Consider the following 13,298-nt stretch of genomic DNA (forward strand, 5'->3'; position numbering starts at 1 on the left):
CCTCCATGGCTGTTGCCTGGCGGCAGCGCTTGGAGGGCTCAGGGAAAAAACCTAAACATGCCCAATATTCTTCCCTAAAGGATTTTCTAGTGGCGTCACCGCGTGTGGTGTACCGCCAGGAATCGTTTCACATCCCGAACGCAAGTGACGTCACTGTGGAAATAAATGTGTAACTTTGGAGCGTGGTGACCCAAGCATGGGGAAAGAACCATTTCAGCCTGCTGCTGGAGGATAAACTAGCTTAATATTTCACATATTTATGTACAGTCAAAACAACCTAGCCCTAGGTTGCTGGCAGTAAAGGCCAAGTACATTTTTTAATCAAAGCTTCTGAAAAAATACAATATTGCCACTAGACCACTCATTTCCCGCTAACAAAACACATACTTTGTAATTCCTTCTTTCAGCACCTTTATGTTGGGGACAAGATGGTCTATGGGTTCCTGTAATGTAACATAGTTACACACACCTAGTTCTTGGAAGGCATTTCATGTTTTTCCCAAGCCAAAAAGAATCACCAGATTCTGGAGGGCTGATGGGTGGAGCCTGTACAGGGGAGGAGTTTGGTCAAGCCATCAGCAAGATCTGTATTATAGCTACCATTTGCCCTTTCTGTTAATATTTCCCCCTTCATCACTTTCCCACATGACATACCCAAGAGCTTCTCAAACATGATGCAAGACAAAATTCCATCAATTTTTTTTTTATTCTCAAATGTGCTCTTTCAGAAAGAACAATGTGGAAAATGCTTCTATATACAAACTACATTACAATAAAGTGTCTTCAAAGTCCTCATCAATAAAGTTTATTTCGCCCAACATGTCCCCTACTAACCAATCAGCTCACTTTAGGAAACAACTGAAAAAAGCATTTAGCATTTCACCTTTATCCCTTCTCTGTCAAAGAAATCATAAGTATTATTTGCACTAGTGTTGCTCACTCCCAGATTAAATTAGCAACATAACCCATCTCAAAAAAAAAAAGAAAAGGAGAAACCCACAGGACTCAATGGGCAATCTCATATCCCAGTAGTTGTGGGCAATTAGCAAAGAGAAACAGAAGGATGAACATGACCATACTTTCACTAGGTAAGCAAAGTTGATCTGTATAATAGATTTCTTGCTAAATGTAGTTCAAAGTATCAAGAGAAATTGTGCCATTTAGTCTTTCATTCACTAAGCACATTGATCTTTGAAAACATGGTTCTGACTAATGAGCTGTGTTAAGTAGCTCTTGTATTCTTGTTTTGTTGCTATTTTAGTGAAAGGGCTGGACTCACAGAAGCTGATGATAGAAAGAAAGCTTCAGTGCTTCTGCACTCGGATATCAGCTTCTCAACCTAACCTCTAGAACAATTCTCTATTTCTTTTATTTACTTAAAGATTACAAGCATCACCAAATCCTCTTTAATAGCTTGTTTAAATAGATTTTGTCATCAAAAATGGAAGAAGGATGAAGAAGGCAGAGTTCCCAGTTAGGGAACTTAACTTATTAAGTACTGTTCAAAAGTATTCTGAAGAGCCCCAATACCACTTCCAACCACTCAAGCATTTGATTCAAATAATGCATTGTACACTTGTTCTAAGAAAGCAGACAGCATGTCAAAAGATGCAGAAACAATTGCTTCATTTTTTTCTTGGAACTTTCAGTGAAAACATTGGTGTTTTTTACCAATTTAACTGGGTCCATTCAGGTACTGCAAAACAAGTAAAATTATTCTAATTACTCTAACAGCTTTCTTCCTAAAATAGGTGCACATACTAATGTCAGATTTCAGTGCCAATAACGGTTCTTAAACTGTAGACTCCATTGTAGAATAGGCACCTTTTTTCAAAAGGTTTCAAGACATTTATTGGATTTGGCTCAATAAAACATTTTTCTTAAAAACAGTATTTTTTTGCTAGGCAGAACAAAAAAAGTCATCTAAAAATAAGGCGAATCCAGCAGAAACCTAGAGAAGTAGCTCCAACACTGTACAAACCAGCACACATTTTAATACCAAATCTTCTGAATTGAAAGAGTTTTTGAGGACTTTCTAGAGTCTGATAGCAAATAAGCAGCTTTTGTAGGCTAACAAGGCAACTTGGTAAACACAATACTAGTTGACTTACCCAACTGAAAGGCAAGTTACACTTTCTTTCACTTCAGTGAGTTTTCCTTCAACCACAATAGTCATAACTTGACTTCACCTTTGTAGCAGAGTATGTGGAAGAACTATTTAGTTTGAAATTTTGGCAGCACTCCTCTTCAAAAATCACTCAGCACACATTGATTGTACTCAACAAAAATCAAGGCAAAGCTTTGTAAATCCCAGGAAATGTTCCATTCTGAATTTCTAAAGCCACTTGCTTTTGATATGAAGAAAAACTTGTCTTGCAACAATCTACACTGTATGTACAGTTGGCAGAAAGGATTTTTAATCTTCTCAGTGGAAGACAGTAGTTTCATCATTTAGCTCAAACAAAATACTAGAAGTCCAATTATTACCTGATAGGCAATTTTCCAATTTCAAGCTGCATCTGTTTAAAATTTCTTTTTGCTAATTTGAGTAAAAAACTCATTTAAGCAGTGTTATCACAAGACTACAAAGAGTGATAGAAAAAGTAATTCAGGGTTTTGCAAAGAGAAAAAAAAGCAAAAGTTAAAAAAAAAAAAACACACAAGATATGAAAGAGAAACTGCTAAACACAAAGAAACACATTTAACTCAATGGAAGACAGGGAATACAGCAGCCTTAAATACATAATAAATACTCCACTCCCCCAAATTCCTTATTAATTAACAACCATAATAAAGCTATGCCACGACAAAGACATCCAACAATAGTTTTCTTTTAGAGATCAAAAATTAAGTTGTGAGTGATCATTTATTATGTCTCATTTTTTCCACATTGTTTACTTTGCTGGGAATTAGCATGTATTAGATGCCTTTATTTTTTCACGATTTCACAGACATTGGTGATGAGAAAGAAGCATTCTGTCAACCTTCAGCTGAGTGTCCCTGTTGAGATGCAGCTGTCCAGCTACCGCCCAGCTTACTTCTCTGAGTTTTTGTGACTGTTAATTAGCTGCCGTCGCACTTCCTGGTTCCTGGCCCTCTTTTCTTCAAACTGGAAGAGATAAGGAAATGAATAGATCAGCTGTTATCATTAAATAGACAAGTCAAAGTGTAGAAAGCATTTATTACTCAGGAACAGAAACAGGATCTTTGACTGATGCATTAGAAATGCAGTTCTTGTTAATATTTATATATTGGTTCTTTTTTACTAAAAAATGAACATTTATTTGATTAAAGTACATGTTCCTAAGTTAGAGGTTATTAGGCTAAGCAGTATTAGAACATTCTAATAAAGAATATTCAGTTAATCTTATGAAGGAACTTAATTATACAGCCATCTTATGTACAACAGCTATGCTTCACACATGAAGTAGGAAAAAAAGCTGCATCAGTGCTATTGTAGAGCACAGGTCCAGCTCTTTTCCTTTTAAAAGACACTGATTAATGTAAATGTGTCTGCCTTCTGAAACATGAATTTGTCATCATAGACTGGGTCTATTTTTGATCCTGGTCATTAGTTATGTGCACAGATAAAGTGGTGTACCGAGATGAAAGGAACAAAGGCAAATTTGGGTTGAATGAGGGTAGGGCATTTGGGGTTTTTTAATGTTTTAAAAAGAAACACAACAGAGATGGGACTCCAGTGTGCAATGGAATCAAGAAAGTCTTCACAACTTAGATTTATGCATAAGAAGACCATGCTTTCAGCATGCCCCTGCACTAGCAAAACCCTTAAGACCCTATGTTTATTCTATTGCAGCCAAAAAGGAAACCTCTTCATGGCTAAAAGAAATGAAAAAAATTTTAAATCAATACATGATTTGGTATGTATTCAGGAGCAGCAAATTATTCTTGGCCTAAGTTAGAGCATATATTTGTTGACTTTTTTAATAATTGGTATAAAGAATAGAATCATAGAATCATTCTCGTTGGAAGAGAGCTTCAAGGTCATCGAGCCCAACTGTTAACCCAGCACTGCCAGGTCACCACTAAACCATGTCCCTCAGCACAACATCTACACATCTAAAAACTCAGATAACACAAAAACACTCAATTATCTATATAATGCAAAAAACTAAGAAGAGAGATTTTTGGAAAGGATTTGCAGTTTTTCCTCATTGTACTGATTGGTTTATAACTGAAATAATAGCCCAAAACATTACTTAACATCTATCAAATGTTTAACTTTTTCCCATGTCAATATTTAATATTTCAATAATTCATCCAGGTTTTTACATAGAATGAGAACAATGGATCTTCAAAGCTCCATCTGTACCTTTATTCTATACTTGTGAGCAGCCTTTCAGGAGCTTCCTAGTAATGGCATATTGATGTAGCCATATTTTAAGAAGGCAGACAAATATAGCCATCAAGAACCTCTTTTGCAACTTTATTATTTTCCAGATCTGTACTACAATTTCTACAGAGAAAAAAAAAGAAAGAGGTATTTGATACAAACAGATGAAATGAATTCCCATAGACTGACAGAGGGAAAAGAGGGGCCCAAACTGTTCTGGCAATCACGCACTTGAAGTTTCCCTTTTAAGAAATGATTGTGAAATTTATGTCAAAATTAGTACGTACAATTTCAGGTTAAAAGGCATGTGAACAAGTTTATTTATTTGTTCTCTCATGTAGGCATGACAACCACAAATAGAAAGACCAGCTGATACTCTTCTGAGGATATGCCCATTAGTTTGTTAATCTGCTTAAACTCCTGGAGTCTTCCCTTCCTTGGTATCTCCAGATGTAGTACAACAATGAGTAGGTCCTAAGCAGCAATATTTTTATTTAGGGCCTAACTGACTTTAGTAGTGTTACTCATTCAGAAGTGACAATTGTTGCTGTAATTTCTATTCTGTGCCAATATCAGTATTAAAAAAAAGAAAATCAGAAGCAGTATGTTGCTTCTGAAGTGCTTGTTCCTACTTGCAGTATCTGTTTGGTTAAAATGTGTGTTTGCCTATTTATGTATATCCAAAAATAGACCATGACATTTGTTAAAGCCAGATTTTACCTGACAAATTTATCAGAAGAAGTTTAAATTTGGTCTTAAATGCCCACTCCAAAACATGCTTAACTTTCAAGGCCTATTTATTGATTTGTACTACTTAGTAAAAGCAACTCTATTTCTATCCTAGGGCCTTTTTCTTTTTTTTTTTTTTATTAAGCATTTAACTTAGAGTAGATTTGCTTCTTACCTCTTTCTTTAAGCACTTCCTCATCTCACGATCAATATCATTGCAGTGGCCAAAAAATTTCAAAACGTTGTGCTGATAAATTAGGGAAAAAAAAAAAAAAAATTTACAATTCAAAGGTTTCTTCCTTGGAAGATATAAATTTCTTAAAAGTCACTTCTTTGCAACATATTCTGGTCTTCTTTTCCTTTTCTCTTTTTCTGAAAAAGGATGCTTTGTAACTTTTTTATGGAGCAGCTGGAAGTAAGAGCTACTCCTGAACCTCATTTTGAACCACCCTTGCCCTGCTGAAAGTTGAAGGTACTCACCATGTTGTATAACCAGATTAAAATAGGACACTTAAGATGGAAGCTACGAAGTCTAAATGCAGAACATACATTTATTGGATCTAGGAATCAGTCTTACAACTTTCACTCACACTAGCTTGAATAATGTACAAAACCAATAAATATTCTGAACTCCAATTTGTGAGATAAAAAGATGTAGGGAGAGCTACAGGCATCCTGGAGGCAATGTCCTCTGTGCTTTAGCTTTCATTATTTCTTCATGACCTAGAAAATCAAAGGACTTGATGCTCCATCATCCCAACCACATGAAGAATGTGCTGTTGGTTCAGAAGATGGAGGCATTAGGCTTAAATGACTGAAGTGTCAGACCCAGTATAAAAACCAAGGGATTACATTTCTCCAGATCTTGAGGTTAACAAGATACTTTTACCATCTTTATGACACAGCTCAACTGTGGGCCTTATGCATACTTAAGTGTAACTTAGTTTCTGAAAAACTGCAAGCATTGAAGGCATTACCCAGCCAACCTGCTGACATTCACCATAAAAATCTGTCCTCTTAACCAGGATTTCCTGAAGCAACTTCATAGTACCAGCCAAGCAATCACTCTCAGAATGCATTCTTCTACAAAGACTCTTTTCTTAGAGTGAGGCTTCCTACCATGCCACAGAATCTCGTAGCACAATCTAGTAGCAGAGCATCCAAACAATGCAGACCTGAAGCAGTGGAGGTTTTAGTAGATATTTATAGTTGTGCAATCAATACAGACAACTTGATTATTCTTTTAGAGAACTAATGAACTTAAAAAAAAAAAAACAAAACCACAAAGAACAAAGTAGATGACAATGGAGTCACTTCCATATTTCAGAGGGAAATCCATCTGGGTTTCCAGAGCTGAGGAGCAGCCAGACAGGTTTGTGCTTATTCAAGTAATACAGGAGCACTACTAAGAATTCAAACAGTGGACAAGATTTCAGCCAATAGAAGATGACTGAAAGTAGGAGTGGGCTAATAAAGATTATGACAAACACTTAACTATGGCAGTGCTATAATTAGCTTGTTTATACCTCTCTGCTTTATGAAGGGCATCAGATGACACTCTGAAGCAGTTGCATGTGATAAATGGTCACTTTACAGCAAGCTGATCTTGCTTTTACAGCATTTTCATTTTATCTAATACAGATTTAGTTTTATATTCTATTCCCATACCTGCATGTTAAATTTCAAGGTGAGCACTCACATTTCAAGCTAACTCCACTCTTACTAGTGCATACAGTGAGCTGAATCTACTTATTTAGCCAGAGTCCTAAGCCATCAACATTTTGGCTCATTTTATAAGAAAAGAAGAATAATTTTCTCAAAAATAGTTATTAGGTCTATTATAGTGATAACACCACAAGACAAAATGCATTTCTTTCAGCTGCCACCTATAAAAATTAGGCTCTTTAAAGCAGGCACTTGGCACCAGAGTGGAGTTGTTATAAAAAAAAAAAAAAGACATAAAATAGGAATCTCATTAACATCTCTTCAATAGATGCAAAACTTTATATAATGGGCAAGCTCTAGATTAGGAATAAAGTAAATCTAACTGATTTTTGTGAAAATACATACACAGGACACCCAGTTAAAGAATAATTCTTTTCATGTCTCAGAAAGGCTAATTTAAACTGCAGATGAAGGTTCCTAGGACATTTTGGCATTATAACAAAAGAGCAGGTAGTCACTGATAAAATTGATTATGATCACTGACTGTACAGATTTCAGTGATTTCAATTTTAAAAGAATAATTAGGTACATTCCCTTTGAATTTTACATGTAAAGGTATTGCTTCCTTTCCACTAGTGTGAAAGAAGCCATCCCCACCCTTTCTGTTCTGTGACTGCTAGACAAACACCCTCCCATGGCTGAGCACCAGGCTGACGAAAGCAATTCTTCTTCATGTCAAGATCAACTTCAAACAAAACCAGGAGAATATAATCCTGTGCATGACTATTATTGCTGATCCTAGTGCCTTCTTAAATCAAACTGGCAACAAGATTGCTTTGAATCACTTGCTGCCAAGGAATTCAAGTACACCTTTCAGTTCTTGTCCCCTCTTAAACTCAAGGCAGCCTAATAAGCTACATTATATAGAAATCCTACAATACTTGTATGTTAACATTCATTTTTATGGGGAAAAAAAAAAAAAAAGCATGACAAATCTGGTGTATTTTCTTTCTTGATTGGATTTCTTTTCACAAGTATGAAAAAGTGATGACAACATTTTAATGATACTGCCCATAGAAGTTTTACTCTCCTCTTAACTGATAGGCCTTTTATTTGGCAATCCTTCTGATACTATAGTAATTAATGTACATGAAGTTCTTCCCACTTAATTCTACCTACTGAAGACTTTTAGCTAAATTACAACACTAAAGTTGCTTAAAAAAAAAAAGCCTCTAAAATCTCTCAAATTACCTAAAGCATTTTTAAGCAAATTAAAATTTTAGAACTCAGAAGAAAAGCATAACTCTTTACACTTAACAGCACTTTTAGTTTAAAAGCTTGAGGATGTTCTGTAAAAGAACTTTGTATCTTAGGTTTAAAAAACTTAGTGCATAGGAAGCCAAGCAATTACATGGGAAGTACTACCTATGAGATGGACAATAAAAAACAACTAAGTGTTGCTGAAACAGCCCAGTATAGTATACTCATTGCAAGTGAATTTTAGCATTAAAACTCTGCTTCCTTCATTGGTGTAATTTAGAAAGTGTAGTACCACAAAGGGATTTTTTACCTGTTAGTTTTACTACCTTAAAATCTGAAAAAAAATCTCTTTCGTGCAAAATGTCTTCTTTCACATTTCATGTATTACCAGCCTTGTTTCTCTTTCTGTAATGAATTTTACAAAGAAAAATTTAGAATCCTGCTCAAAACAACAAAGCTAATATGCATTGTCTTAGAATGTATGGATAACAGCATTACGAAAGTATAAACATCACATCTGAACATGGCAGTGAAAATACTGTAGATTGCACATTCAACATTTAAATATATTTTTGTTTCAGTGGAAATGATGAAATTGAACTTTTTATGCACTAATACAGAAATATAACTGTACAGAGCATCTATTCAGAGTATATGAGAGAACTGGGAAAATAATTAACAACACTGCTGTAGATAGCTTTCACTGCAGGGGCTGATGCTTCTATATCTAGAGGTTTGCAACAGAGCGAATGAAAAATAAAGGCTTTTAAACAAGTGAGATGAAGATTCTATATTCTTGAAGCAAGGAAGAGCGTTTGAGAAGCCTGAAGACAATTGGGTATTTTAGATCCTTGGGCAGGTGCTTATGAAGAAGATGGAAGTCAAACAGTAATTTGCATTTAGCTCTCCAAGCTCTGGATGTAAGGCATGCTGCACGTCCTGATCCCTGGCAACACATCTGCTTATAAATTGACTGAAGCATCTGCCCAGTGGACAGCTGGAATATGGAAATGCTGTGAGCATACTAAAAGAGGGCTTTTTTTTTTTTTTTGAGGGGTACACAGTCCTAAAAGATGCAGAAGTTATTTCAATTCTTAAAACAGGTCCATACGTGTCAAGCTGTAGCACAGGAAAGTTTAAGGCATGTTTTATTTCCTAATGAAATCACGGGCAAAACTTTACACAGTTGTCAGATACCTCTTCAGTGAAAACATGGCTCTTCTGCCTAGAGGAGATTTTTCTCTCTATGATCATATAATATTCTCACTAATTTTTCTGACACTCATTTCCCCAACCCACCCGCTCTTTGCTCAAAACTTCTTACCTCCTTGTGACATTTCTTGAGCAGACTGATAATGAGGTTACATTCTTCAGTGTGCAGATGAGGAGACAGGTCTGGATGCATCTTCAGTTCAGGATAATTTTAGTGGTATAATGACAAGTATCTGAGAAAACTTCCACCTGCAAACATTAAAATATGAAAGTGTAACTAGAAAGTTTGGATTAACCAGTTAAGATTTTATCACACAATGTTATTTTAATAAGAAATATTTTATATCAAAATGCAGCTTAATAAGTATCATTTATATTACACAGTTAAAGTAATTAAAACCAGGACACACCTGTTCCTCTATACAGCCTAAAAGTTAAAAGTTAACTAGAAGTTTATATTCTTTACTATCATGGACATAAGCATGCATTTGGGTTTTTATTTTCAGGGCCTCCACAGTAACATTAATCTTTCTTGAACTACAGATCATCTTTTCAGTTTTCTCCTTTCTAGCTTTAAAAAAAAAAAAAAGTATATGTAATTGTCTTTCTACTGTCTACAGAGATGGATCAGAACAGGTAATATGGTGATAATTCATTACAGCACTCTGAGAACTGGCATCTTTTTTTGCTATCTACATGCATTTTAAAAAATCCTGATAGAAAGCATTGATGCTGCTTTATAAACTCATCCTTAATCACCATCATCAAAACAGTAATGATCTTTCCAATTAAGCCCAACTGGAATGTCCTTTCTTGCAACATGGTTGCCTCTCGCCTTTTCACTGTGTTCCTCTGACAGGCACCTGGATCTGTCTTCTCCATGAAGCCCCCACTCCTTCAGGTAGTGGAAGACAGCATTTCTGTTTGCCTTGAGTCCTCTCTTTTGCACACTAAAGCAGCCAAGCTCCCCTAACCCTGCTGCAGCACCAGCTGTTCCACCCACCCGGCCCTCTCAGCTTCCCCTTGGCGCGACTCGGTTTTTTATCATCTCTCAGAGGGTGGGACTCATCTCAACAAAATTCTACTTTATGACCCATACTGTTGATTAATTAAAGAGATGCCATTGTTTGTTTAGCTGGTATTTTGTCATTCCCTCTCCTCTCAAAGAGATCACATTTCTAGCTGCAATACATCAGGCAAACACCACTACAACTTGTACGAAGTAGCCATCCCTTTTGCAACATTCCAGCTAAACAGGCAAACTAGATATTTGTAGCCAGTGGTCAGATTTTACAACTGCAAAATCCCAATATTCAGCTGCAGTGCTGGTAACTATAATCTATGCTGCTACTCCTAGAATACCCAAGTAATATGTCCAGCTTGAAGAGGTATGTACCCTAATTTACCCATTATTTCCCATCACATGTTCAGCCCTAACAAGAGTTACATTTCCACAAGCAAACTAAATGTTAAAAATCCAAACAGATTTAAAAGGCTTTTGACACCCTTGAGAACGTGTTTCACGTGGTATTGCAGACACGTCTTAACTTCTTTCAAAAATCTTCCCCCATGCTATCTGGAAATCTAATATTACACTACACACACTTAGCACAGAAGAAGCTGGAAACTGTGTAAGTCGCTTAAGCATTCCATTCAACAAATTAAGAAAAGAACCTTTAGAAGCATGACAGCAGGAGCACGACTGTAACAGCAAAGTGATTAAGAACCCTGCTGTGTTATTGCCACCCGCTTTTGATTGCACGCCACACAAAGTCAATATGTTTTAAATTTATCAGTAGATTTTTGTGATAGCACTGGAGTTAGCATTCCCTTGAGAGGGTGACCTGCTCAGTGACTGCACGTTACTTTAACGTGTGTGAACCCGGCTGATTATTGAATCACTTCATCATGCCGCCGCCGCCCGCTCCTCCTAAAGCTGTCATCCCCGCTGGCTGGCTCAGGAGAAAGCAGGACCTGCCTGCCAGTGAAAGGGGCAGCACACATCCACACAGGCCAGAAAGTCAAAGGAAAGAGCCATCATTCCTAAACTAACATTAGCAATCACTGACATTGTTTATAAAATTATTCTCAGATAAAGTAGAGGAAAGCTCTCAAAGCCACAAACAGAGAGGGGACAGTGCACTGCATCAATCAAAAAACCCTTCTAACAACTCAAATTTTCCAGTGGCACATTGCACGGGACAGATGCTACAAATCAGAGGTCTCACCTGTCACACCAGTTCAGAGATCAGTACTCCAGAAATTAATTTTCAAATAGCATTCAATATTACAGTCTTTCAAGCTCAACTGCCAGATATGGTACTCAGGTCATGTAGGCTACGACGGATTAATGTGACAAAACATCTTTCAGGGGCCATGGAAGGCTTAACTGGAGCCTTTAAGTACTTTTGAAGTTCATTACTGAACAGCATTATCAGTGCTCAATATTATATTTATCTTTAGAAGTGTCAAATCAGACAATGATCTGTGAATGAGGAGAGAAGGTTAAAATATTTTTGCTGGAGGGGAATGACTCTGATAGACAGAGGAGTTTCAAGAGCAACAAAAAAAGCTATGAAAAAAGCACAGGATGAGCTATTGGTTTCCTTAGTTTCTTTTTAGTAATGTTCTAATCTAAAATAAAGATAGCAAGTTGCCATCTTACCAGAATTTAAGTCTACACACAAACAAACAAACAAATAAACCACCAGAGAAAAACTACTAACTGAAATGCTGGATAAAGAACGTCAAGGCAAACATCCAATTAGTACAGAAGAAATACTAGCAGTAAAAAGAGCAATATTAAGAAAATACAGGAACTGCTTTAGGAGGAAAATGGACTGCAAAATGCTAAGCAAACATTAATATTTGAAACTACTATTGGGAGAGAAGTATTTGGATGAACTCTTTACATAAAGGCACTGACATATTTCACTGGGTTGCACAAAATGTCTGCCCTTTAATGTGTTTTATATGAGATTTTGAATTCTGTGCAGTTTTTCTTTGTTAAAAATTACACTATGTATGCATCTAAATTATTTAGTTGAAATGCCTTAAGAACAAACTGCAAATTTCTATAAACTACTAGCCTCTGAAGGTACAAGACATGGATAAAGATGATGGATCTTTCAAATTCCATAACTAGTTTCTAAATCTATGCTATCCTTCAGGGAAAAAGGAATTAAGACATTGTCTTATTCCAGTATCATGTTCTGTGTAGTTCATCTTAAAGTGGGGAAAACAGGGGATGTTCTAGTTTTATGGTTTCCAATATAAACCACATTAAAAAAAAAAATAAAAATCAAAACCCTAAACTTAGAAATGACAACGATACTGTATTTCCCACGCTAATATTTCTGTTCAGAAAAATAATACAAGGTAACTTCTTGCACAGGCAATCCTGGACACTAAGCATTTCATCTTGCTAAAGATTTCCTAACAGGAATCAACATACAAGTTATCACAAAGTGATAACTCATCCCTAAACGAAAAGCCCATCTACACAAGTTCAATACATTAAATATTTAACATTAATGTGCGAAAGGAACCTACATGTATTATGGAATTCACAATAAAACTGCAGATACCTAGCAAGTATGCAGAAGCCAAATGGTTGTCCCAAAAGAGCAGGTGAGAGCACTGTGTGCATTCATTTACACTCCTGTTAGACCCCAAAACCCAGGATGAAGTGCTTGCTTCTCCTGACCTCCTTATGGGAAACAGTAGCAAAAGGACCTAGCCATGTGGAGAAAGCAAGGGTTTGGTCCATTCCCACTTCTTTCCCAAATGAAGCATGAGATCAGCGTGTCAGGAATTCAGGGAAGTTCCTTTCTTCTTTCCTCAGAATCTCCCATAAATATGAACTAATCAGTTCCCTGATGCAGAAGGAAAACTAAATTAGGTTGCTTTAGTCTCACTGATTATCTTAATGTTTAATATTTACATTTTTGGGGTACAATGAAAGTAAGATTTAAATCTTGATAACTGTTTTCCTAAGAGGCTTTTTCCATATTTCATTAAAACATGTTAGAAGACTTTTTTAAACCCAGTTTTGCTAATTTCTCCATTTAAGAAGTTA

The 13,298-nt window shown here is 36.2% G+C and overlaps 1 protein-coding gene across 1 annotated transcript; it reads right to left on the bottom strand.

Moving 5' to 3' along the window:
• Positions 1-3,034: 3,034 nt before the first annotated feature.
• Positions 3,035-9,413, bottom strand: CMC2 (C-x(9)-C motif containing 2). Its single transcript, XM_008936737.1, has 3 exons — positions 9,333-9,413; positions 5,259-5,330; positions 3,035-3,109 (listed from the first exon to the last, which is right to left on the bottom strand). The coding sequence occupies exons 1-3, from the start codon at positions 9,411-9,413 to the stop codon at positions 3,035-3,037; spliced, it is 228 nt and encodes a 75-aa protein (XP_008934985.1).
• Between the last annotated feature and the right edge of the window lie 3,885 nt (positions 9,414-13,298).

The sequence above is a fragment of the Merops nubicus genome, unplaced genomic scaffold, assembly GCF_000691845.1.
Source record: "Merops nubicus isolate BGI_N331 unplaced genomic scaffold, ASM69184v1 scaffold37313, whole genome shotgun sequence".
Taxonomy (NCBI): domain Eukaryota; kingdom Metazoa; phylum Chordata; class Aves; order Coraciiformes; family Meropidae; genus Merops; species Merops nubicus.

What these genes read in the sequence shown, in the direction of transcription:
- CMC2 (XM_008936737.1), bottom strand. Translation starts at nt 9,413, where the DNA reads ATGCATCCAGACCTGTCTCCTCATCTGCACACTGAAGAATGTAACCTC. An exon ending in TCAAGAAATGTCACAAGGAG is followed by an intron (nt 5,331 to 9,332) that starts GTAAGAAGTTTT and finishes CTAATTTATCAG; the next exon opens with CACAACGTTTTGAAATTTTT. An exon ending in GGAAGTGCTTAAAGAAAGAG is followed by an intron (nt 3,110 to 5,258) that starts GTAAGAAGCAAA and finishes TATCTCTTCCAG; the next exon opens with TTTGAAGAAAAGAGGGCCAG.